Below are 26,669 nucleotides of genomic sequence, written 5' to 3' on the forward strand. Positions count from 1 at the left end.
TTCATCCTGCTTTGTAAAAGTTCATCTTTGGCCAAGATCCTTCCATAGATCCCCTGGAGAACAGTACCCTTGGGTTCCTTGGATCTGCAACTTTCTCAAGCAGTTTATAGAACTTGTTGTTCTCATCTGGGGTGAAAAGGTCATCTCTGAGAGGAAGGCTGAGCAGGTAGCCACTACCAACTCTGGACCTCTGTGGTTTAATTGGAGACCCCAAGGCTTCGTGAGGGACCATGTGGCAGCTATGCCTGGAGATGTGGGCTGATGCTCCAGGGGACACAGCTGATGCTTGTCTGTGCCTCTGTAGCCTTTCTTTAGAGCCCTCCTGCCCTCAGCCTGGAAGCAGAGGTGTGTGGGTCTGAGGAAAATGGAATGACTGAGCGTGCTTATGCCCAGTGGGGCTGGGGAGAGGTGGGACCAAGTTTTTCAGAAAGAGAGGCCTTCTAAAAACACACCATGTCTACACAGCAATGCTAGAAGGAGAAAGAAAAAGGAAGCCTGGACTGGGTGGCCTCTCTGGATAGAAAAGCAGGTAAGAACCAGGTTATTTCAGTTCTCTGGTTGGCATAGTGTCTCCAAAGTGTATTTATTTGACTGTTAGCTGCCCAGGTCAAGGCATTTTGGTGGCTCTAAAAGAAGAGCAAGGAAAAGAAAAGAACTGGTAGGGTGGGGCACTCAGGCAGGTGTGCTGCCAGAAGTCTGTGCATAAGCAAGAGCTAAGATTTGGTCTGCAGCAGCCAGTGCTGCCCAGACCTCATTAGATGGGCTGGTGACTCCTGAGGGCCTACTGTGTGCCACGCTGTCTACTACATCCCTTATGATCCCCTGGGGAGAGGGGCATTCGTTCCCCCACAATAGTCATTGTATCCATACTATGAGAGCCAAGGCTGTATGAGGACGTAAGCTCAGAGTGCTCAAAACTGGCACGATGAAGCAAGACAGGTGACAAGGAGTGGCAGCCTGGGATCTGACAGGAATGGATTCAAGTCCGAGTTCCACCATATTCTGCCCCCTTTGATGGCAGCCAAGTTTTCCCCCTCTAGTTCTCGACATCATCACCTGTGAACAGGGCACAGCCAGGACTTGTCTCAAAGGACTCCTGGAAGATTGAGATTTCTGGGGGTTGGGGAAGAGGGTGATGCCTGGTATTCCCAGAGCACTCAGCACCCACGGGCTGTTATTATCACTGCCCAGTCACATGGTGAGTCAGGCTCAAAACCTACTTCTGGCTGACCACAAAGCAGGCCTTCTCCTGCCCTGTGCTGCCGCCAGGGCCCAGTGGCCTTATTTTATCCTGAGTCTTTGAAAATCTTCAAAGGTCAGGCCACCCTGGAGTGAGGCAATTGTATGGAATTGCCCCTGTCCTGTGCACTGCTGGTGTGGGAAGGGAGGCCTGACCAGCAGCCAGCCATCCATACCTGGGCACTCTCACCTGCTCCTGGCCTCACTCTGTAGGGTTTTTCTAGAAAATCCCTGGAGCAGTCTGGGAAAATGGACTGCACACAGACCCATCTGTGGGGGCAGCTCACACCTGGGCTGGGCTTGCTTCTCCAGGGTGCCCAAATGTGATTACCCTCCTGGGGAGCATTGAACTCTCTATCCTTCACCCAAAGACCTGTTTTCTCCTGTATGGAGGAAAGAAGTCTCCGCTCTCACTTCAGGGAGCCTTCCTATGTCGAGGAGACCAAAGACAGTCTGTTTTGTGCTGTGGAGATGACCTGGGGCACACTGTCGGGGTCCTGTCAGAGTGTAAGTTAGGAAGGTGTGTCTCGGGACTGGAAAGGGAGTGGGGAGGGGTGAGTCTGGCAGGAGGGTTTGCCTCTGATGAGGCCAGTTCTGCCTATAGCAACCCCAAGATAAAAACTCTTGTAACAGGAGTCACTGAGACTCTGTCACTAAGGACCTGGGCACAGTGTGCCCAAGTGGGCTTGTCAGGGGAAGTCCTGGGGTCCGACTGGGACAGACTGGGTGGAATCCATATTAGTTAGGAGGCAGAATGGTAGCAGTGCCTCTTCCCCACATGGAAAGGGGGGTCCTAAGGGCCGTTCCGAGGAGGATGGCCACAGTGAGGAGGGCTCCTCCTCGCTGCTCAGAAGCCTGCTCCAGGCACACAGACCCCTGCCCTGCGCAGCTGGGTCCCGAAAGCTGCGCCCTGGTGGTGTCACGAGCTCAGCCTCTGACCGGGACGAACTGAGCGGGGTAAGCCCCGGAACTTGGGGGCGCGGTGAGTGGGGGCGGGCGCAGGACTCGCCGGCGGTGGTCACGGCGGGGTGCCGGTTCCTGGCACTGAAAGTCCTTTCCCTTTTCTTTGAATCCGGGGCTGCGTGGGACATCCGAGCTCTCCGAGCTGGCACTGTCGCAGAGACAACAGGTCCAGATTCGGACACTTTGCACATCAGTGCCCGGACGTGGGATTCTTCTCCCCTCTTCCTGGGGGGGGGTGGCCCACGGGCTGGGCATCGCGGCAAGCGTCCCCGTGGTTTCCGTTTGCTTTTTACAGGCCCTCCCGAGCTTTGGTCCCATCGTGGAAGGGCGAGAAGTCCCCAGAAGGGTCTCGATGGCCGCGGGGCCAGGGATATGGGCTCCGCGAGAGGCGCGCCCAGGACCCCGGCGGCAGGCGGAGGCGAGGGGCGCGGCGCAAACTGCGCTGTCGCTGGGGACGAACCAACCCGGCGGCTGGCGGTGGTGGAGGACCCCGGCTCCTATCCCTGCGCCCCGGAGGATGGGACCCTGGGCCGGAGCTCCCCGCCTCCCCGGCGCGTGTCCTGCCACCGCGCCCAGGCCTTGGCTAGCGCGCAGACGCCTCTTCCACCGACGTGACCTGGTGACCGCGGCGCCTGGCCCCGATCCAGCGCGCGGTGGCTCCGCCCTCCCCCGCCCGGCGTTTTGCCCACCTGGTCCCTTTTTCTTTTCAGGTGGAGAAGATGCTGCCGCGCTGTCGGGTCTGGGGCGAGCCCAGCTCCCGGAATCCCAGGGTGGAGAGACGCACCGCGAAGCCCGGAGCCTGGCCGTGCGAGCCGGAGGACCGCGCAGCAGGCGCTGCCTGGGCTTGCCTGGGCTTGTTCAGAGCCCGGCTGCTCCCTTTGGTGACCGCAGATCGGGGGCATTTACAGATGTTGGGGGAGCCAGGCAGCCACACCCGGGAGCAGGAGAGGCCTGGAAGCTGCGCGACGCGCTCTCTGCGCCAAAGGTGGGCTCAGGTAAAAGCTTCTGTTCTTTGTCTGCGTGAAAGTTTGCAAAGAGCGAGGTAGGAACTAGGCCGAGTACTTTATAGTAATAATAAGGAAAACCCGATTCAGTGCATAGCTTTTGTCTTATAAGGGGAACAATTTCCAAGGAGCAACAGAATGCTGTTTGATTTCATAATCTCGGGAAAGAAAGATTCCTTTGGAAGAGTTTTGCTGGGCTGTTCTTTCTTCCTCACCCTGTGGCCTGGGTGCAAGGAAAGCTCGTTGGACTAGGAGTGAAAAATGAGGACTCCAGCTTTCCTGCTCACCGGCCTGAGAGTGAGGACGTACCTGGAACTCCCCAGGGTCCCTTCCTTATCTTGTAGATGTGGCTTTGATCCTGGCTGCCCGGGGTGGTGGTGAAAAGTCTTGCAAGGTAGGAAAAGTGTTTAGCGGGTTAGTGTTAGGGTTAAAAGAGGTCACGTGTGAGGAGCAAGCTATGTCTGAAACATAGGCAGACATACTTGTGTCTTTCTGCAATGTCCGAATTTACTGAATAACAACAAATTTACAAGTTGCATCAGTTTTGTTGGCTGATGTGCCAAGCACTACTGATGTCACTTACTGGCTTAAGGCAATGGCAACACAGGTTCTTTTATTCCAGTCTTAATTACCAAGTTTAACTCAGATCACACATTACACTTCACACATCACATTTTACAACAGACAGGCAGTGCTTAGAAAGGGTTAAAGAAATGTAGAGTTTAGAGGGCTGGGCTGGGCTGGGCTGATGCAGACAAATTTAGGAAGAAGGTTCGGTAGGGGACTAGATAAGAAGTTTTACAAATCTCACAAGCAGAGCTGTTCAACACAGAGTTGTCAACGCAGGTCTAGGTGGCAGGCTGTTCTCGGTATCAGTTTGAAGTGGGCAGTGTGTCATGGCCAGGAGAAACTGGAGTCAGGGGACAGAGACAAGGGGTCCTTCACTTTGACAATTTTCCTGGATGAGGCTCATGATGAATGACCTGGTGATGGGGTCAGGATGCCTACCATGTCTCAGTCTTGGGACGCTGCTCCTTGTATAGTCCCATATGAGAGGGTTACATCTTGTGTGATTGATAAGTTCATGTGTCTGATATTTGATATATTTGCAAATGTTACTATTTATTAGAACAAGTAAGTTATCAGTTTATGCCTCATGGTGGGCTGGCAGATGGTAGGTATTTACTTGCATAAATAAGATGTAGTGTCATTCTTTTTTGGCCCCTGTACTCAGAATGGAGTAGCTTAGGTCAAACCGATTGCTATAAAATGGAGTAAGTCAAGGCTAAGCACAGTCTTCAAGCTGCTGTTCTGTACAACAACATAGAGTAACCCAGAGCAGGCCGGCCTGCTGTCCTCCCAAGTCTTCTGTGGTCTATGTTCTAAAGCGAGAGCAGAAGGGGTTGCAGTCTTCCTGTTCCCAAGGTGAGCATGAGTGGCCCACTGGCCTGGCTGGAGCACTGTCCACCCTGCGAATTGCCGATCCCAATATGACTGCCAGGGAGGGTGCTGGTTTTTGGAGCTCCCTGATTCTGCCCCCCAAACCCCCTCTCCCAGGTTAGATGTCCTGGCTGGCAGCACCCGTAGGACGCATGCTGCCATGCCTTCATTTCTGTGTCAAGCAGGCAGCACGAGCAGGGCTCTGCAGAACGATCCAGGGTTTGTGGCCTCTGACACATCCACGCTGGGCTCCTGCATCTAGGAGTGGCAGGGCTTCCTGCATAAAATGTCACATCCACAGTGGTCCACTATAAGTTGTGTGGGGCCAGTTCTGCTTCTGCCTCCAGTTCAGAAAGACCTTTGGGACAGATGGGCCCTCCCTGAACCTGTGTCCTCTGCATGAGCCACAGAGCTGGGCAGTAATGGCTGGCTTGGCTGAGCTGAGCAGGAGGGGAGGTGCCTATGAAGGTCTGTTCGGGAGCAGAGAGCTGCTGGAGGCGGGTCAGCTGGTACCTTTGGAACCTCTTAGCATTGGCTGCCATGGGTATTAGTGAGTGGCTGTCTCCTGAGCTTCCCCATCTGGGGACCAGCCAGCACACCCTACTCAGCCCTGCCAATGGAGCTTTCTCTTGGGCCTTGATGATCCCCTGATAACAGGTTTGGCGTCACTAGGAACCCTTGGCATACATGGCAAACCAATAATGCTAAACCTAGATGTGCCACAGGGCCTCTGGTCACAGCATCCAGGAAGTACTTCCTATGATTAGGTCACCCAGTTGCTGTCCCAGCCATGTACTGCCCTTGTTATTGGCTCCTGGACTAGGAGGTGTAAGGAGGTGCCAGGGTGAACAAGATTCTGCCCCTGGTTGTAGGACACACAATCGCGGGTTGGAAGGAGATCAGATATATACACGTGAAAATAGCCAAGCAGAACCCATTCAGTCATTCAACAGATATTTACCAAGACCTTTATTCATGCACTTAGTCACTAAGGAGAGATCTGAATAAAAAGGGCTTTGTAGACAGAAGGGTCAGTAAGTGCAAAGGCCCTGTGTTTGGTGAGACTGGAGGTGAATTTTCATGACACTCAGTAAGGAAGGTGAGATGGAAAGAAGGAAGAGGTTAGGCCCCAGTCCTGGAGGTTGCCCCATTTGGTAGACACAACCTTCCCACACAGCACACATCAGCACTGCAGCTACAGCTGTCTGAGTGCTTGACATATTCGGAAAACTGACTGTTCAGCAGAAGTTTTTGTAGGTCACTGATGGCCCTGGGATGGCCCATTTCTCCCCACTCATAAGACACCTCAGGACCCTCCAGGCGTCCTAGCATTCCAGTCAGGACTTGGCTTTAAGGTCAGGGACCTGCTTCCAGGCTCCATCTCTGTCACTAGCTGTGTGAATTTGGAAATAGGACGTAACTATCTTGGTTTTGGCTCCTAATCTGTAAGGGTGGGCTTTCTGTTAGTGCCTACTTCGTAGAGTTGTGGTGTAAAATAATGAAATAATGAGCTGGATGCCGTTTGGGGCATTAGGTAGTTCTGGGGTAATGCACTTTGCTTTCATAGATGTTTAATATGTTCACAAAACCAGAAGAACCTTCCTTTATACTGCTAGAATCTAGCGAGATTTGGGGAGATTTTCATATTTTTGCACTGGTTTTGAAGCGTTGAGCTAGGCCCCCTGTTTGTTTGATTTTGCATTGCAAATATTCTTGTCTTCCTCTTCCTGAAAATCAGTGCTTTCATTTTTAAAAAAACTAATGTTGCAAATATTTAAATGGAGTAAAATGCTGAGGGTTGTTGCAAAAAGAAAAAGAAAGGTTTGTAAAGTTTTGGGGTTTTTTTAATGTATGTGGCCCTGCTTTACCCTTCTGACTGCTAGGATTACAGGCATGCCTGGCTCCCAGGGATCCATTTTGATTGAAGCATGCCATTGTTTGAGTCCACTTTACTTCCCTGTCCCTAGCTGTGGGCTACTGTACCCAGGACAGCTAGATGGTGCCTGACCAGGAATGCGTGGGGGAGGCTCCTGCCCTGCACTTACAGAGCCCTGGGGAAGACAGTGGAGTTTCAGAAATGGGGCTGGAAGGCAGGTTAGATGGGACAATGGCAGAGGAGAGGAGGGGCCACCAGAGAAAGCTGACTGATAGTGGCATGGGGGGTGGGCACTGGGACAGGGTATCCATAGTAGGGGCACTTGTTGGACTGAATTGATTCCTGCTCCTGGCATTACACATCCTCTAAGGCTATTACCTCATCTTGAAACAATATTAATTAAAACAGACCTGAAATGACAGGGGGTGTCACTGTCACCCCCTGTTATTTTCTAACAAGCAAGTTTAAAAACCTGGACCATGTGATCCACCTAGATACAGGATCCCTTCTCTAGGATCACCCCCAAGGAAGGGGTGGAGAAACTTCTACTCCACCCCCAGAGCAAATATAAACCCCTCACCTCCAGCCCCTGGAAGCAGAGGAACAGTTCTGGGCGCTTGCTGAGAAACAGCGGCCCTGGCTGTGTTGAAGTACCCGAGAACCACCAGCAGTTCCCTCCCCTGGACACCCCCCTCCCTGTACCAGGCAAAACAGTCCAGGGAAGCGGGGAGTGGGGTACAAAGAGACCCTACTGATGTCAGAGAACAGCTGTGGTGGCTTTTTAGGGAGAAAGTCAGACAGGCCCAAAGGAACATTTCCCACCAGGTGACATTGAGTTGGCCCCTTCCCCTTCCATCTTGGGCATCAGGCCCGTTGCCCACTGTCCTGTGCTGCCAGCTGTACTGTGTGGCTGGAGGCTGTGCAGAAGCCCCACTTTGGCATCTCCCGAGGACTGTCCTGTGCCCTTAAAAGTTATTTAACCCCAAGTTCTGCAAAGCTTCCATTATCTCAGAGCTAGTTATAAGCCTCATCATTCCACACTGAATTAAAAAGAAAAAGAAAGGCAAACATGTCCCCGCCTCCCTCATTCCCTGTCCTTCACTTGAACAAGATTCACGCCTTCTCCCCAGTGTTGGCAGAAACGCACGCTTTGACTGTGTACACACAGTAACTATGTCCCTTTACGTGACTTGTTTCCATTTAAGCCTAATGACTGTACTGGAGGCTAACTCTTGTGCTCCATCTTAAATTATGTGTCAGATTCACTGTGTTAGAAGTTGTATTTGAGAGGCAAAACAAAGAGCATGGTCTGGAAGTGAGACTGGTCCCTGTCGTACCCCTCATTTCCTGGGTGACACTGAGCCAAAATTTAGCATCTCTTTACCTGTTTTCTTTTGAGGCTCTGGGCTTTGAACTCAGGGCCTCACACTTGCTACCACTTACCACTTGAGCCACTCTGCTAGCTCTCATTTTCTTATCTTGGAATGAATCGTTCCTGTCCTGCTTCCCTCTCAGGGTCCCAGGAGGAACCCATGAGAAGGGTTGCTCGTTCTCAAATACTCCATGACCCGCTCATGTTCAAGGCTCTGTGCTGCAGGTCCAAGAGCGAGACAACCCACTGCTGCCCTCATAGGCTTTACAGTCTGGCCAGAACAACAGAAGTTAAAGAAGTAATGCATAAATCACACGCATCCTACACTGTGCCAGGCACCATGCTAAGCCCTTTCCAGTATTACCATATTTAATCCCTAGAGTGATACTCTGAGGTCCCTAGCATGGTCTCTGATTGCCCTCATTTTTACCTTAAGATCACCGAGGCTTAGGCAGGTTGTGTCACTCAGCACTAGTGTGGTCATGGCACTGCCTGGCGTGGCTGTGCCAACTGTGACTCAGGCTGTGGGCGTCATCGCTCTCTGTCTGCGAGGGGACCTAAAATGATTGTAAGGTACAATCTGAGCACCACAGACCACGTGATTGTTAGGGACAGTCATGTCGTCATCATCAGATTTCTATGGCTGTGTGACATTGCCACATGTATTCTGAGAACACACGTGTTATTGCACAGCATCCATGGGTCAGGAGTGTGGGCTCAGCCTCTCTGGCTTCTGTCTTAGGTTATCATCGAGGTTTTACCCAGTGCTGAGTGCTCATCCAGTGATCCTCCAAGTTCACTCAGCTGGTTGGTGGAATTCACCTGGTTGCTAGAAGACTGAGGACTGTGTCTTCCTACGAGGCTGCACTGCACTCAGCTTCTGGAGGTTACAGGCCTTTCCTGGGTAGGCTCCTCCCTAGACTCTCACACAGAAGCTCAGTTTTTCTTTTTTTTTTTTTTGGTGGTACTGGGGTTTGAACTCAGGGCCTTGCACTTCGTAGGCAGGCGCTCTACCACTTGAGCCACGCCTCCAACCCTTTTTGCTTTAGTTGTTTTTTCTTTTTTTAATTGTTTTATTATTCATATGTGCATACAAGGCTTGGGTCATTTCTCCCCCCTGCCCCCACCCCCTCCCTTACCACCCACTCCACCCCCTCCCTCTCCCCCCGACCCCCTCAATACCCAGCAGAAACTATTTTGCCCTTATCTCTAATAGTTATTTTTTCTGAGTAGGGTCTTGCTTTATGCCCAGGCCAGCCTGGACTGTGATCCTCCTACCTATGCCTCCCACACAGCTGGGACCACAGGCATGCACCACTGTGCCCACCTTGTATTGGTTGAGATGGCATCTCACTAGCTTTTTTTGCCTGGGCTGCCTCGAACGATGATCCTTTAGATCTTCACTTCTCAAGGAGCTGGAATTTTAGATGTAAGCCACTGCACCCAGCCTGTCAGGTCACTTCTCTCTCTCTCTCTCCCTCTCTCTCTCCCTCTCTCTCGGCAGGACTGGGGCTTGAACTCAGGACCTCAGGCTTGCTAGGCATGTGCTTTACCACTTGAGCCACTCTGCCAGCCCTCAGCTCATTTCTTCAAAGCCAACAAGAAAATTCCTAACATTAGTCTGTGAGCAAGCAAGGGAAGTTTTGAGTTTTTGGGTTTTGTTTTGTTTTTTGAGACAGGGTCTTACTGTGTAGCCCAGGCTGGCCTCAAACTTTCGATCCTCCTGCCTCCACCACTCAAGTGCTGGGATTACAGACATGCCCCACCATGCCCAGCTTGTCTTACATGCTGTGACATTGTGGGGTTGCATCCTACCACCTGGGCCATATTGGGTGGGTTAGCAATAAGTCACAGGTCCTGCCACACTCAAGGAAAGGGGAGGGAGCCACACAAAGTCATGCATGCCAGGAGGTAGTGATCATGGGGTCTGTCCACCACACCTTCTAACTGCACTTGTGGTGTTCTTTCCTTATGGTTTCTTGTTGTGTCAACAACTTCTGACCTACAAGAAAACTGAAGGAATCCCCCCACTCCCCCTCCTGTGGCATTTCTGACGTCTTTCCTGCCCACCCCTCCCCCCTTCTACCCTCAAGGAGTTAATACAACCATGATCACGTTTATGGTTAAGACCTAGGGATTTTTTAAAAGAGAAGCAGGGCCAGGCTGAGGAAGACAGCTTCGAGGGACATTTAGGCATTGCTTGCTTATCTGCTCCCCACCCCGGTTTTTTGTTTTTTTTTTTTTTTTTTTTGCAGCACTGAGGTTTGAACTCAGGACCTCATGCTTCCTAGGCAGGTGTTCTACCACTTGAGTCACTCCACCAGCCCTTTATTTTGTGTTGGGTTTTTTTGAAATAGTGTCTCTTAAACTGTTTGCCCAGGCTGGCTTTGAACCACGATACTCCTGATCTCTGCCTCCTGAGTAGCGAGGATTACAGGCGTGAGCCACCAGCACCTGGGGTTTGCTTATCCCTTGATGCATTCATTCCTGCTTTTGTGTGGCTGGGATCCTGGGATGTGGTCCTTCTATATTGTATGTCAGTACTGTGCTGGGGTCCTATGGAATCACTGCTGTGTCCCCACTACATCTGGGCCAGGGAGGAGGACAGGACGCCCCCTGCCTAGGAGGCATGGGTAACTCCACTCCTCGTAGTTGTGGGGACCACCCTGGAGGTCACTGCAGAACAAGCAGGTAAAGGGAACAGTATATGTGAGTGCAGAGGCAGGACAGGGCAGGTGCGTGGGCGACCCCACACTTGAACATGAGCTATTGTACTGCATTGCATGGCTGACCCTGCCGTCAGCCCACAGGGCTAACTGAGCGCTCACACGTGTGTTTGGTAGATTTCTCTTGCATCTGTGGATCTGTGCCTCTGGTCTTTCCTTGGTCTTGAAGGTGAATTTGAGTTCAGCAAACCTCTTCTTGCTGTCTGAGTTGCTGCTTCTCAGTTCCTGTAGGGTCTGAGCCCCATCCCTAGATGGCCAGCACTGTGTGTAAAGTACGAGGCAATGCAGTAGGGCTCAGAGGCTAGCTTGCCCCTGCCCCAATGTCGGAATAAGAGATGGGGTTTTTGCTTCCTCACTTTTGTTTAATGTTAGTTGGTATTTATTTGATACCGAATTTCAGCTAACTGGAAAGTCAGAAGATAGTGCAACGTCTGAGGAAAGTATTGATTAACAGAATATGAGGATATTAACAGGACACAATGCAGAGGGTAACAGAACATTCTGAGGAAGGGCAGGAAGATGACACCATTCTTGCTGCTGCTGCTGCTGCTGCTGCTGCTGCTGCATCCACTCATTGAGGATCCAGGCCAACCATTGTGCTGGGTGAGTGGTGCAAAGGTGAAGCAAGGTGTAGCTGTCACCCATGAGGGGACCATCCCCATGCTTCTGATAACTGAGGCCTGCCCTGCACTGGGGCTTAGTAACCTGGACCTCCCGTCTGCAGACCTGCCCACGATTAGGGCGTTGGTACTTTTAGATGTGACATTTCCAGTCCCAAGCCACCAGATTACAGATAAACCTATGAGAAGTTCAGATGAATGCTACTGGGACATCAGGCACGCTTAAGGGTCTAAGATCATCAGTCTAAGATGGAAGCCTTCCTTATATCTAGAGTTCCTTGTTGTTTGGGGTTCTCTTTTTGGTGCTGGTGTAAGCAAGGGACACACTTTTGCCCCTTTGTATGTTGCTAAGCTGAAGACACACAATAAACTTTAGATGGCTATCTTTTTTCAGGGTGAGGAGGGTTTGAACTCAGGGCCTCACGTTTGCTAGGCAAGTGCCTTACCACTTGAGCCATTCTGACTGTTTTCAGTGTTACCTTGTCGACCTTCTTTTGCATCATTTTGGGGTGTACTCTAGGTTGTTACAATGTAATGTGGCGAGGAAGCAGAGCCATTAACAACAGCAGAGCATAGGAGTGGTCCCATGGATCTGCCCTCTGTCCACCTGGCTCTGGGAGTCTAAGTGCCCCTTGGAGGACAGGGCACCTGGGAAAGTGGACAACCTATGTGTCCACACTGGCTGTGGATAACAGGGCCAGGGGAGGAATCCCAGAACTCCCCAGTGGCAGGGAGGTGAGAGGTTGAAGAAGCAGAATCAAAACCAAGCATGAGGCCTGAGGTTGAGACAAGCATGAATGGAAGAGCAATGGCAGATCCCAAAGGTCGAAGTCATAGTGGGTGTAATATCGGTTAATAAGGGCCATTCAAGGAGGCCATCCTTGTGCAAAGGCTGGTGACCAGGAGACCTTACACTTAAAGGAGCCAGGTGGGCGGAGTGCGTTAGTGTGATGGACTCTCGTCTGATCTGAGTTCCAGCCTCATGGCGTCTAAGCTCTTGGGAAACCCTTTCTATTTCTGTCCTGGAATATGGGCTGCTGCCTCCCTGCCGATGGCTCCTGGCCTCCCTGGATTTTCCCATGATCCACAAGGAGCTCCAAGCCTGCTCTCCCAGGTTTTGACCGAGAACTGGGCTTTCTCTACACACGTGTCCACGTGTGCACGCGCACGCGCGCGTGCACACACACGTCATCTCTTCCACTGAAGGGTCTTGGTCTGAGGGGACAGCCAGTAGTGGCAGGCCACCAGGTTCCTGGTCTGGAGCATGGCTTGTTTTTCTCATTTTCCTTCTCGCCCCCCACCCAGCTCTCCAGAGACTAGTTCTCGCTCTGTAGTCTAGGCTAGCCTTGAACTTGCAATCTTCCTGCCTCTGTCTCCCAAGTACTTACAGGTGAACCATTACACCTGGCTTGGTTTTCTCATTTTCTAAGGCTCACCAGAGATGGGGGCTTTCCCTACCCAGGGACCTGTCTCTCTCCACTCTGTCCTTTGGCTTCTCAGAGTCTCATTTGGGGGCAGTTTTCTGAGGTTTGGTGACAAGGATCAACTCCCATGGGAAATTTCCCAAGCAGGTGAAGTCACATATTCTGGGCCTTTGTATTCTTACTTTTTTTCTTATTTTGTTTAGAATTATGAAATAAAAATAATACTAATTTTTTTAAAAGTCAAACAATCAGATGTAGATAAAACGAATGGACTGGGCCTGTTTCTGTCCCCCACCTCTACCAAGTGCCCCAAGCCATCTTCCCTGGCTGTCTTTCCCACCTTCCCACCTCTCAGAGCTGGTTTCTGTTGACTGTGTGCTAAGCCTTGTGACAGCCAGGAAAACCTCCAGGGACCTGACATGCTTCTGTCCTTTCTGGACCTCATTCTCAGCAGGACTTATGTTCCTCGGTTGGGGATCCAGGCTTCCTGTGGCAGGAGTCTACCTGCTCCAGGGCCCCCAGACAAGTTGCTGACACCCCTGCCTAGCTCTGTATGCTGGGGGCTTGCCAGGAGAGAGTGACTCTAAGAAGCCTCACTGCTGTCCCCTGCCATAGCTTGTCCCTGCAGATCCTGGGGAGGGGCCCAGCTCAGGGGGCTTGGTCAGCTCTCTGTTTTCCTTACTGCACCCTCTGCTTCTGCTGTGAAGGTCATGGACACATGGCTCTCCCATCAGCCCCTGATAGAGTGGCTTGGTTCCTCTGGTCTGGTAAGTCAGGAACGTAGCAGTCAGTTGCTCTAATGGGTGAGGCTCTTACTTATTCAAGCAAGACAAAGAATGTGAGAGCTCCTTGTCACCTGTGAAGCACCTGCCAGCATTGAGGTCATGGGGTGGTCATGACATGATGTCATCACTCTTTCCCAAGGCTTTGCCTCACTGTGGGATCCTCAGCACTAGAGAGGTGGGGGTAACATCTAAGATCCAGGACACTTGGCCAGAGCTGGAGGTGACCAGGATCAGCCTGGCAACTCACCCCAGGCTGGGGTCTATTTCCAGAGGCCCCTCCAGAGATGCTGGCCCCCTGAAACGTGGACTCACAGAGGGAAAAGTGGTCACCACAGGGGCCCTCTGGGAGCAGATGGCCATCTTCCACAGAAGAGAGAGGCTTTCAGGGTATCCAAGCAACTTCTCAATGACAGGGCTATTGACATTTGAACTGGATAGTCCTTGGTCATAGGGACTGGCCTGTGTGCTGTAGGATGTTGAGTGGCACGCCGGTCGCTACCCATTAGATGCAGTAGCACCGCCCACCCATGTGATAACCAAACATGTCCCAGACATTGCCAGGGTCCCCTGGGGGGCAAAATTGTCCTCCCTTGAGCATCCTGGGTGGGGGTGGAGGCATCAGCAGTGGGAGTCCTGTGAGCACCCCTCCCTCCGGCATCCTGGGCAGCCGTGCTGGGACAGATTCCTTTCTTCCTCTCCCAAAAGGCTGACCTCATCGCTTACTGCTGTGTTTCCTTGACTCACCCGGCGGTAACCACAAGCAGCCTTCCTACTTGGGGGGATCCCAGATGACTTATCATGGGACTCGCTGTGTAAATTCAGAAGATTCTTTTTTGCTAAGTTGGAGACAGAAATCCTCCACTTCTTTTCTTGCACAGTTTGGTAAATTCTTAAAGTATTTAAGGCATGCTGGGCTCTGGAGAACACCTGTGCTTCTGAAATCACCAAGTGTTTTCCCCTTACTAGTTTGGGCCTTCGCCCAGGGACTAGTGGATGATCTAAGAGCCAGGGTTGTCTGAAACTGGCCAGGATTAGGGGATTTTCTTAAGTTCTCTGACCCTGGGACTCACATGGGAGGAAGGCTGAGACCTGGCTGTTTATGAGCAAGAAGGGGTCAGGTCCCCAGATGGATCCACCAGGTCACTTGAACAAGAACCCATGGGTCTTCCATTTCCTCTTGGAGTAGCAGAGGAAGCTTCTGACTTTGAGATGGGACTTCACAAAGCCCAGCGATGCTCTCTGAAGACAGACCACGCCCTGAGGTCTGAGGCTAGAGACCTGCCTGGCCACACCCAGCAGCAGGCAGCCTCCTGAAGTCACCAGGGAAGAAAGAGGTCAGGCTTAGTCTGGTCCTTTCTCATTGCCTTCTTAGGAAAACAGATTCTGGTAGGGGCCTTGTGGCTTAGCACCCACCCTCACTGGAAAACCCTCTGTATGCCTATACTTCTCCCTTGGGCCCTTTCTGTTTATCCCAGAGGCTCTGCTTCTTTCCTTTTTTTTTTTTTTTGGTGAGATTGGGGTTTGAACTCAGGGCTTCACACTTGTAAAGCAGACGCTCTACCACTTGAGCCACGCCTCCGATCCAGGGTTGGCTTCTTTAGTCGGCTCAGAAGCATGTGATTAAAATTGAGTACTGGTTGTGGCTCAGAGTCAGACAACCAGCCGGCCCATCACAGGACTGTGTCTGTGACCTTCTACCCAGACAAGGCTGTGTTCAGATGTTACTATTGACTTGGGCTTGCCAGGCACTGGGGGCAAGAGGGTTAAAGGGAAGAGAAGTAAAATCTGCCTGCTCAGGGCTCTTGGTCCTGGGTGGGAGGAAAACAGCCAGTGATAATGCTAGACCCATGCCACCAGCTCCCCAGCTGTGCCCAACACCCCCTGTTAATCCATCAAGCCAAGTCCTCCTTCAAACTAGAAGCACCAGGTGTCCAGGGATCCTTACTGGACAGGAGAGATGGCTGAGTCTCTGTGTGCTAGAGCCTAGTTTGGGGGCACCTGGCATAGCTGGAACTCCCCTTTTGCTCTGTGGGCTGCTCTCCCCGCCTTTAGGTGCCCATGGCCTTGGAGAACTCCAAGTCTTCAGAATTTCAGTCTGTTGACTGCCACAGGAAAGCTCTTCCTCAAAATAGCCAGCCAGAAGGATTTAGCTCTTTCAGCTACAGCACGGCCCTGCCCTGGCTCCTGGTCCCACCTTGCCTCACCTCCATGAGTGCTTAGGCATGAGGGCCGGAGTTTTTCCTCCCTCCCTTCCCTTCTCCCTTCCCCTTTGTTCTTTCTCTTTGCCAGCTTTTGGTTTAGAACCTAGATGACTCAGAGGAGAGGTCCCCCCTCTGGGGGGCAGGCTACAGCGTGAGGTAGGGTGATAGGTGAATGTACGCTTCTGGAGGGGCCCAGGTACTGGCAGGGAACCCAGCCCCTCACAGTTGTGCCAGGCCCAAGAAGGCAGTAAGCTGAGCAGGTCAGACAGGTGGAGCCACCCTGCCGGCTGCCAGTCCCCAACCATACAGACCTCCTGCTGCCCAAAGAGCAGGTGACCTCTCTCTTCTTTCTGCTGGCATTAGTTCACTGGGCCCTTCAGGGGCCATTTGCAATAGGAGAAAAAAGTCTCTGGCATGGCAGGGGGGGTCATGAACTTGCTTGGAGAGAGAGGTCGTAGACATGTGGCCTCAGCCTTAGAAAAGCATTCTGATTTTCAGGTCCCGAAAGGCAGATTTCTTAAGGAGCCTGGCTGCTTTGTGGCAAATCAGGGACTTGACTCCACAACGCTTGGGGGGGGTTGTGAGTGCAGAGGGAGATGTTCTATTGTGGCCATGTGGACTTTTCCTTCCGGTGGCGGGGGGAGGGGGCGGGGGGGGGGGTAGGGACGAGAGAGGGTGGACTCAGCACCATGACCTGGCTTTATTGGGGTGGCTTTCAGTTCCTGCTTGGAAGAACATGGCGGAGGAAGGTGGTGTCTTCCTCCAAACTCAAATTTACGTTCCAGCCACCTTCTGGGGCGGGGCTCTACTTTGCCACTGTTTGAGGTTTTGATATCACCTCTCCTGATAAGACTGAACTGAGAATCCACCGTCACTCGGTCTTGGCCAGTGGCTGTTCTCTTAGCTGGTCTTTGGGGGAGTCGCTGGCCAGTGCAGTGGTCAGGGAGAGAAGGAGCACAGGTCCCTTTCAGTGAAGAGTACACTCAGGATGACCCACCTGACTCCAGGATGGTTTTGTCCTGTTGGCATGGCTACAGTGACATTCAGAGTTTTGCTCTCAGCAGGCTGTGTCTTGTCCCACCTGCCACAGTCAGGGAGGATACCGTTTAGAACAGGGATCATGACTGCCTGAAACGCCCCTTGCCTTGCCCCTTTCCTGGTGTACACTGCAGGGCAGGAACAGGGAGGCTGTTTTGCTGCTAAATGAGCCATCTGTGACACAGACATTGTTGACTATGTGCTCCTTGTTTTATTTTGTATTTTAGACAGAGTCTCACTGTGTCATCCAGGTTGGACTTGATCCCCTGTCTCAGCCTCCAAATAGCTGGGATTACAGGCGTGTGCTAGCACGCCTGGCTTAAACTAATAATTTTTTTTCTCTTTTTACAGTGCTAGAGATGAACCCAGGGACTCAGGCATGAGAGGCAAGTGCTCTATTACTGAGCCACCTATCTTTTTTTTTTTTTAATTCCAAGGTAATTTATAATTCCCAGTAATTTCCAAATTGCTTAGATCATGGGACAGAGCAGGAGTTCTTCGGGTGCAAGTAAAAGAAAATATACACAAAGTGATTTAAGTCATTAAAACATTTACTTTTTTTTCTCAGTGTTGAGGATGGAACTCAGAGTCTCAAGGATACCTAATCCATGTCTGCCACTGAGCAGTACCCTGACCCCTAAACACTAATTTTATAAAGCAAAGTCCAGAGGTAGGATAGCCTCATGGTGGGTCACATCCAGGGGCTCCATGACATTGCTATCCAGAGGGACTTTTAAATGAAAAAAGGTCATAGCCCAGCCTTTCTCCACTGGTGGCTTTTCTTCCCCAGGTCCCCCACTGTGGCCATGACCCTGGCTGGGCTGCTCTTTGACCTCATTAGAGGACATTAACACCATCTCTTTGTTCCCACACAGGCATATTGTGCTGGAACCAGCAGGTCATCCAGAGTTTTGGGTTTCTGTCACACAGAATGTGCAAGCCCAGCTGCCTCCCAGGTGCTGGTGACCTCCATGGGAGGCTGGGCCCACACGTAAGATTCTTGTGTTGAATGTCTGTCCTGTGACCACTGTGACGTTGAGTGCTGTTGGGAAACAAAGGGCAGAGAGCAAGGTCATTGGCCCCACACCCACAACCTGGTGCTTATGATCTGGGTGGAAGTGGGGGTGGGCCCAGGGGACAGCTCAAGGACTGAGTAACCAGGGCACACCCTTTAGGCTCCTCTCCCTGTGTTGCACACCGAAGCCAGAGGGACTTTGAGAATAATTCTGACAGCTCCCTTGACCCCTGACCCCATGCTGGGGCCCTCACTCCTGAGAGGCCATTCTTTGGCAAGGCCTTCACCTCCCTCCAACCTCACCCTGTCCCTGTCCTGCTTGCTTCACCACCATGCTGTCAGCAGCAGCTTGAGCCCATCATGCTCACTGCCCTGTGTGTCAGTCCTTCCTCCCCAGCCCTACTATGCCCCATGGCGTGTGTCCTGTTGCCCTCCAGCCCTCCCTGGTGAGGCCACAGACCCTCTTCTTGCTGCAGGTCTTTCCCTGGCAGCACCACGCACCAGTATCTTACACGTCTGATCTCTTGCCTGTGTTTCTCCCCATGGACGGTTGGTCCCCCAAGGCTCAGGACATCTGTGTGCCCTCCTGCAGACTTGTAAATATCCAGTGTGGCGTGTGCGCTGGGGGCCCCACTGGTGTGTGCAGGATGCTAAGAGGCGCGCTGTGGGATGGGGAGGTTTCCCAGGTGAGCTTTCACATCCCCGTGGGTGGGAGGAGTCAGAACATCCAAGAGCACCACCGTTAGCATGACTGACTTTACATAAAACTGAAGGCGCTTCAAACTGCCCTGGTCCTGATGGCTTGTGGTTTGCTCAACCACAAGGAGAAAGGAGAAAGGGAGAGGCAAAAGCAGGGATCCCATCCGGGCTCCAGGCCTTTGAATGTCTTACTTTTATATGGCAGGAGCTTGACCTGTTAAGAAACCAAAGGCCATTCTATGGAAAGGAACATACAGTTAAACAAAAACATTCACTTTCCAGAAAGTTTGACTCGGTTAAAGACTGTTGACATGGTGTGTTTTGTATTTCATGGGACATAATCACACAGCACGCACTGAGTGATTATTCCCCCTGGCCTCCTCCCCCTGACTGCAGAGGTTGTTCTGAAGTCCAGGCCTCCTCTCTCTGATTGGTCTTCTCTGTGGGAGGACCCTGGACTCAGCAAGAGGGGGAAGGAACCCATCCTGGACACCTGGACCCAAGGTGGCAGCCTTTGTGGGCAGACACCTGCACCCAGGTTCCCGCCGCGACCCAGGAAATGGGTTCTGTGTGGAAGTGGCCAGAGCTGCCTAGCAGCAGCCTACTGTGGTTTGGGTGTCCCCAAAGCTTTTCTGGACCATCTTTCCCTTCGGGTCTGTTTCTGAGCCTGAGGGTGAACTGGGTTGACAGTGGGTCTTCGCCATGTGCGTGTCTGCTGAGACCTGTGCTGGGTTCGAAGCTGCCCATCCCCGAGGAGCCAACCATCCCCACCCACCTTCATTCCCACGTTCCCCATCTCTGATGGGGTGTCCCATCCCAAATGCTCACCCTGTGCCCTTTATCACTGTATTTCCACAAGGCTCTGTTTCGGTATTCCAGGCTTCTCTACCAGGTCCAGTCTTGACTAGGAGTTGAGGAAGAAGAGCCTGGACCTGGGTTCTTGCTTATCCCCATGTTTACCCAAGGGCAGGGCTGAATGTGCCTTTGCCCCTCGCAGACCTGCTGCTCAGACCCTCTGAGTATGGACCTGGAGCTGGCGTTCTCCCCAGGCTTCTAGACAGTAAAACTGAGAGCCACTGTAAGCTAAACAGTATGCTTGACAGGAGCCTAGCTTTTGGGTAAGAGTAGACTTATTAGGGTCATTTTTCCTGTGCTGACATAATTAAAGTCCAGCTTGGCTTGGTTTTTTTTGTTGTTTTTTTTTTTTTTTGTGGTGGTGGTACTGGGGTTTGAACTCAGAGCTTTGCACTTGCTAGGCAGGTGCTCTACCATCTGAGCCACACTTCCAGCCCTTTTTGCTCTGAATTATTTTGGAGATAGGGTTTCACTTTTTGCCCAGGCCTCCCTTGATTGTAAAATGGGAGGACTTTACACTTCCTTCCATAGCTGGGATGTCACTGCACTTAGCTATCGGTTGAGATGAGGTCTTGAGAACTGTTTGCCCAGGCTAGCCTTAAACCTTGATCCTTCTGATCTCAGCCTCTCAAGAAGTTAGGATTACAGGCAAGAACCACTGGTGCCCTGTGTGGATTGCTTTTTAACTGGAGTCTCTGGATCCACTTGTTGGGGAGAAAGACTAAGGTCAAAGCTAACTCCTGCAGACTCCCACTGGGCATTTTGTAGTAACTAAGACAGGATGACCTCCGTGTTCCGTGTCCAATGCGTGTAGTTTCCAAAGGGCTTCTTCTCTTAGGCAGCAGGGGAGCTCTGGCTCATAAGCCTGCTTTTTTTGTTTTGTTTTGTTTTATTGGTGGTTCTGGGGTTTGAATACAAGGCTTTGTGCTTGTGAGTGGTGCTCTGCCGCTTAAGCCATGCCCCCAACCCTTGTTTGTTTGTTTTTTGAGACAGGGTCTTGCTATATATAGCTCGAGCTATATTGAACTTGCTACATAGCCGAGCTGGCCTCGAACTGAAGAACCTCCTGCTTCAGTCTCCCAAGTGCTGGGATAACAGGAGTGTCTCTGATGCCCAGTATGAACCTGCTTTTATCCGTATCACCTTGCCAGGACTCAGTGTGGACATCCCACACTGGGACAGAGCCCACCTTTGCCCTCCCCACTATGCCCTCACGCTCACACGGGAGAGTAACTGCCCCAGCAGTGGTCCGCAGCCCACACAGGCAGTCATTGAATGCTTTTTGCTTTGCAGCACCAGGGATGGAACCCAGGGCCTCATGTGTACTAGGCAGGGGAGGTATCACTGAGCTATATCCGTAGCCCAGTCACTGGATCTTAGCAGCCCATGTTTAAAGGTCAGTTTTCTGTGCCAACTTGGCCAGGCAGGAGTACCCAGTGAGTTTGGTCCCAAACACCAAACTGGGTGATGCTGCAGAGACATTTTATAAACATGGTGGACTTCCACAATTGCTGTCTTGAAGTAAAGGAGGCTGTCCTCTATAATATGGGTGGGCCTTGTCCAGTCAGTTGAAAGTACTTAATTGTACCATGCCCTGTGCACTTCAGACTTGGTTGGTGCCCCACTGTCACCTGGCCAATCCCATAAAATGCATTTCATTTGCTTTTGTTTTTCCATACTAGGGATTGAACCCAGGACCTCTTGCTTTACCTCTTCAGCCATGTCCCCAGCCCTTTTGCTTTTATTGTGTTTATGAGAAAGGGTTTTACTAACTTTGTACAGGCTGGCCTCAAAATCTTCCTGCCTCCACCTCTTGAGTAGCTCAGAGTACACGTTTCCTACCACATCCAGGTTATGTTTGTTTTTGTTTTTAGGACAGGGTCTTGATGTGTTGCCCAGGCTGGTCTCAAACTCCTGGACTCAAAGGATCTTCCTGCCAGAACAGATGAGTACCACCATACTACATTTCTTAGTCTCTGTGCCTTCCAGTCCTGGTTCCCTGGCAGTACTCTGACTGGCTGCTCTGTACAGGTCCCAGGCCAGGGAGGGTCAATGCCGTTGTGTTCTGTTGCCTCCCTCCCCTGCAGGCAGGCTGACTTGTCAGTGACGGACTTTCTTTCCCCTAACTTCTTCTCTTCCAGGAAAGTGCTGACTTTTCCCTCCTGTCAGCTGGTGGTGAGATCTGCTGCCCATCTGGGCTTTCTCTTGAGGCCTCTTTCCTTTCCCCACTTCCTTCCTTTGCACAGCTCCCGTGGAGGTGGCTGTGGACCTCGCACCGGCCACGGTGAGTGTTTCTTTGGCAGTGTCTTAGCTGGTTGTTGTGAGCAATAACGAAGGAAGCAATCAGCAAGTATACTGCCCTAGAAGTGCTGCACATTGTGGGCCGAGAGGGAAGAAAACCAGAGACGCTGGACCAGTGGGAGATGCCGGGATGCTGGGAGCTGCTCACAAGTCCGGTGGGTGGGGACTGCTGGGGGAAGTGAGCCCCGGTGCCCCTGGAGCGGCCTGTTTAGGGGTGTTGAGGGTTGGGGTGGAGGCTGCTTCTGGCTGGGAGAAGTTTGCATGTACGATGCTCATAGCAGCATTCGTGGAGCGTGCACTTACGAAGTTCTCGTTCCTGTCCAACATTCTCCAAAGAGAAAAGGTGACTAAGGTTCTGCCTTGAGAACCAAGCAGCTGGCTGAGGATGTCCTCCTGACTACTGTGTCTGCAGAGATGGGCCCTGGACGCCGTAGACCTGCTTTTGTGAAGTGGACAAACATGAACTCTCTCTCTCTTTTTCCATGAGACATATTTTCAAATGCAGTCACCAAAAGTGACCAAATGGGTTTTGGGTGATATGCCTGCCTGGAGAATTCCCCTTTTCAGCCAAAGACAGACCCAGATATTTGTTTTTTTCTTCTTTCTTTTTTCTTTCTTTCTTTCCTTCCTTCCTTCCTTTCCTTCTTTCTTTCCCTTCCTCTCTCCCTCCCTCCGTTCCTTCTTTCTTTCCCTCCTCCCTTCCTTCCTCCCTCCCTCCCTTTCTTCTTTCCTTCCTTTCTGTTTTTTTCTTTCTTTTTTTGTGCAATATTAGGGATTGAATCCATGGCCTCTTGTGTGCTAGGTAAGTGCTCTACCTCTTGAGCCACGCCCCCTACCTAAAACCCAGGTTGTTGGCGGTGAGATGCTGGTGGCATTTTCTGCTCCAGTGGCTGATGAGAAAGGTTCCTCCAAGAGAGCCGAGCTGAGGACAGAGTGACATTCTCTGGGTCCTACCAGCTCCATCTCCAGATATCAACTTTAGGACCAACGAACTGTGGGGAACCCCTGGGTTGCCATAGCAACAGGAACTGGACCCAAGCCCACAAAGGATGGAGGGGAAGACACAGGTTCTGAACCACAGGCCTTCAGAAGCCTGAGATAACCCGCCTGGGCCCTGTGGTTGCCTGTCCCCTGTTGGTGTCCATGCATTCCGACCTTGAGCTCTGAGTGCTCTGGTTCTCAGTCTGGTGATTTTGTCCACGATTCTCCAGGCTGGTGCTTACATGAATTCATCCACCCAAGAGGGGGAGCCGAAGCCATGGCTCACTCCTTAGACCAGACCACACTGACAGGACAAGTCTCCAGGGTCCAAGGTCAGCACCTGCTATGCCCCCAGCCTGCTCCCCTTCCAACTGCTGCCCAGGGCTCCCTGTCCTGCTCACTTGTTGGCCCCCATCTCGCTGTCCCTCCTATCACACTGCTTCCTAGCGCTGGAGGGAGAGGAAACCATTTCCATTCCAACCACTCTGAAAGTTACAGGACCCTGTAGAGAGGTTTTCTGGGATTGGAGTCTAACCTCGAGCCAGACACCTCCTTCTTTCTCTTAATGTTGGAGGGAAGTGTGCCGTCCCCTCTGCTCAACAAGTCCCATCCCCATGGGACATGGCCTCTTTCTCCTCAAATAGACTGGCGCTCAGAGGGCGGCTTCAGAGGAGCCCTTGATAACAATGCACGTTGGGCTGACCATGGCCCATGCCCACTCGGCCACAAACTATCTCAGCACCCCCAGCCTGGGGAGCCGAGCGTGGGCTGAAGTGGGGCTGAGGAAATGCCTGGAATGCAGCAACAGTGACAGGGTGCTCTGAGTGCTCACAGCAGGCTCGCCCGCCGTAGCACGTGGCATTGCCTCCAAGTGCAGGCTTCACATTTTTCCCAGTTTTCTGCAGAAGTAAAGAATGTCTGCCTCCCCCCACCAGCAGGGAGCCCTGGACTTGTAAATTAAAGAGGACACACTCTTGGCTGATGATCTGAGTAGCTAGTAATTTGAGCTCAAGTGAAATAATATGCATTTTCCTATCTAGCTATGCCAGCATAAAAACAAGAAAAATTGTCCTTTGTCCTTTGTCCTTTTCATAGAGAATTCACCTGTAGACGTGCCTGAAGAAAAAGTAAGGATTCAGAGACAGCAGCTTCAGATACAACCCATGTCTTTAAGTAATTCAATTCACTTCTGCAGTCTTTACAGCAGCTGGGATCTAGTCTGTCACTTTGTATCTGACAGAAGAAGAAGAAGTGTACTTGGAGAGATATATGTATATATTTAGCTCTTTATCTTTCTAGAGATTCTAGAAGACAGGAGAACAAGAATGTTTTGGGACAGGGGCTGCTTTACACACACATATGCGCACACTGTGAGCTTGGGAGGCTGGAGGGTATCCAGACCTGTGGCACCAGTGCCCTTCCTCTGCGGAGTGTGTGGGCAGGGAGATCGACCACAGGACTAGGGTCTGGGCGTGTAGCTCATGGGGCAGGTGTCAGCATGTGGAACACCCCGGGTTCCACCCCAGCACACACACACAGAGTTTAATGGTTAGACTTGAAGTAGGAGGCAGCTGAAGTGAGAGGCACAGCTGATGTTTTGGGGTAAAGTATTTGATTTTGGCTCAAGGCACAGTGAGATCTAACAATGGATTTGATCTTGGGACTGGTGGAGTGGCTGCCTAGCAAGTGAGGCTCTGAGTTGAGTATGCTCTGTGGCTCAGACCAACATTCACTTGCGGTTTCGCTATTGTACAGTTATTCAAGAGGCTCCCATGAGAGAAACTGGGTGAAACTGGGAGAAGGGTACATGGGACCTCTGTACAACTTTTTATTTCCAATTTCCTATCAATCTATGATTTTTTTTTTCACTTTTTAAAATTTTATCATTTGTACATTTACTTACATGTGTATATACTGTTTGGGCCACCTCCCCTCCCCACCATGATTATTTTAAAATAAAAAGTTAAGACTGGGGCAGTAACTAATTTGTAGAGTTGGTACTTAGCATGCCTGAGGCCCTGGGTTCAATTCCCAACATGCCCTCCCAACCAAAAAAAAAAAACAAAACATTTTTAAACACATGTTGACATTTGACTAATGTTCTTCTCAATTCGATCTTGGGAGAAAAAAGGGCATGAGCAGAAAACAGGAAAAATCCAAAAAAGTCCTCACTTAAAAGTAATACACTAATGTTATTTTTTTTTCTTTCTTTTCTTCTTTTATTTTCAGTACCACCAAGCTACACCCCCAGCCCCCCCCCGTGTTAATATCCTAATTTTTATTAATATTTGATGGTGGGAGATGTTAACATTACAAAAGCCTGGGTGAAGGGTAGGAGGAACTCTGTACTATTCTTTGCTCTGTAAATCTATTCCAAAATAAAGTGATTATTAAAAACAGAAATGAGCATATGTACACGTATACACACATTTCCATTCGAGCACATCCAGGCCTGGTTTCCTTAAAGAATGCTCTTTCTTTGGGTGATGTATCCGACCCAGCCTCTGTAGAAAAATGCACTGCAGGAGCCTTGTTGCTCCCTGACTCGGCTGTGTGGTCAGAGGGAACCCACAGGACTCTTAAAACCCAGCAGGAGCTGGGCATGGTGGTGCACCCTGTAAGCCCAGCACTTGGGAGGCATAGGCACAAGAATTTCGAGTTCCAAGCCAGCCTAGGCTACATAACAAGACCCTCTGTAAATAAATGAAATAAATAAACAAATAAGCAAGACTGAACTGTCCCCTCTCCACCTCCCACACAGGGAGTGTTGAGTACAATACAGCTCCATTTTTCAGAGCAGAAACTAAGGTGTAGACCAGAACTGATGTGACAAAACTGTGACTTCCTGGAATACTTCAAACAAATTCTTTTCTCTTTTCCAAGCATGTGCTTTCAAACGTACAGAACAATCTTGAACTTTAGCCATTCTAAGTTTAAAAAAGAAAAATGAAGAAAATGGCCTTTGCTACTCTTTCCAGGGTCTCTTCAGGATCAAGTTGGTGTGGGGTCAGGGAATCCGGTCAAAATCAAAGTGTTAAGTCAGCACCTGCCCAGCACTGGGCTGCATCCTTCAGGGCTGAGGGCTCAGCTGGTGGCTTGTTGCCTGGCATGCGTTCCTTTCTGAGCTGCCCCTGCCTACTGTTTGGGGGAGTTAACTTCCCCCTCCAGATGCAGTCCAGGGGTCTCCCACCAGAGGTTGCCTCTCCCTGGCCAGAACAGTCTGTGACCCCAACTTCCTGATGGAATGTGTTTGCAGCTCACAGGCCCATCGTGCAACCTGCACAGCCCCCTGGGGCCTGTGCTTAGAAAGGTCTGCCTTGGAGCTGTCCCTGTGTGAAAATGTGTGGCACTTCCGCACTGGGCTCCATGTGTAAACCCTACAGAGTCAGCTTTCCAAAGGCCTTCAGGCTACCATCCACATCAACACTTGTGACCCAGTATGGGAGCAGGCCTCGGTCCCCACTTTCTAAGAAGGTTGGGGTGAGTGGGTCCAAGTGGGCTGAGTCCTCTCTCCCACAAAATCAGTGCTACCTGAGGACAACAGAAATAGAGAAGCCCGATCCTGTGTGTGGGGCCATCTCTTGGCACCAGCAGAAACCCTGTGGGTGGCTCACGGAGCTGGGAGGGGATTTTGATAGTGCTGTGATTGTAGTTATTAGTCTGGGGCTGCCATAACAAAGTACCATAGACTGGGTGGCTTAAACAACACAAATATATTCTCTCACAGTTCTGGAGTCTGAAGTCCAAGGTGAAGGTGTCAGCAGTGTTGGTTTCTTCTGCGTTCTCTGTGTCCATACTCAAGTTTTCCTCCTCTTTGAGAATAACAGTTAAGCTGGGTGTGATGTGCATGTCTGTAATCCCAGCACTGGGGAGGGTGAGGCAGGAGGATCTTGAGATCAACGCCAGGACTGGGGGAGTGGTTCAAGTGATAGAGTGCCTGCTGAGCAAGTGTGAGGCCCTGAGTTCAAACCCCAGTACCACCAAAAAAAAAAAAAGAAAATGTCACAACTGAAATCAAGGCCAGCCTGGGCTCCATAACAAGACCCTGTCTCAAAAAACCAAGGAAAAAAAGCAGTTAAAAGGGACAGGGGCCATCCTAGTGACCTCATTTTGTCTCAGTCACCTCTTGA

General features: G+C 51.2%; 1 protein-coding gene across 4 annotated transcripts; it reads left to right on the forward strand.

Annotated features, from left to right (window-relative positions):
• The first annotated feature begins 251 nt into the window (after window positions 1-251).
• Window positions 252-24,942, forward strand: LOC141425043 (uncharacterized). Of its 4 annotated transcripts, XR_012450127.1 has the most exons (7): window positions 252-529; window positions 2,913-3,187; window positions 17,040-17,074; window positions 17,564-17,679; window positions 21,132-22,871; window positions 23,635-23,666; window positions 24,769-24,942. XR_012450127.1 is itself a non-coding variant. In XM_074081426.1 (5 exons), the coding sequence occupies exons 1-5, from the start codon at window positions 386-388 to the stop codon at window positions 21,204-21,206; spliced, it is 645 nt and encodes a 214-aa protein (XP_073937527.1). In that variant the 5' UTR covers window positions 252-385; the 3' UTR covers window positions 21,207-24,942. The 4 variants fall into 4 exon arrangements, 1 of the variants encoding a protein (XP_073937527.1); XR_012450126.1 differs by having other exon boundaries at window positions 21,132-23,666; XR_012450125.1 differs by having other exon boundaries at window positions 23,635-24,942.
• Window positions 24,943-26,669: the final 1,727 nt, after the last annotated feature.

Source organism: Castor canadensis, chromosome 7 (genome assembly GCF_047511655.1).
Source record: "Castor canadensis chromosome 7, mCasCan1.hap1v2, whole genome shotgun sequence".
NCBI classification, from domain to species: domain Eukaryota; kingdom Metazoa; phylum Chordata; class Mammalia; order Rodentia; family Castoridae; genus Castor; species Castor canadensis.

Coding starts and splice junctions, on each gene's coding strand:
- LOC141425043 (XM_074081426.1), top strand. CDS start 386: ATGCCCAGTGGGGCTGGGGAGAGGTGGGACCAAGTTTTTCAGAAAGAG. Junction 3,188..17,039: donor ACGCGCTCTCTGCGCCAAAG/GTGGGCTCAGGT, acceptor CTCTTTTTACAG/TGCTAGAGATGAACCCAGGG. Junction 17,680..21,131: donor ATGGGAGGCTGGGCCCACAC/GTAAGATTCTTG, acceptor TTTTGTTTTTAG/GACAGGGTCTTGATGTGTTG.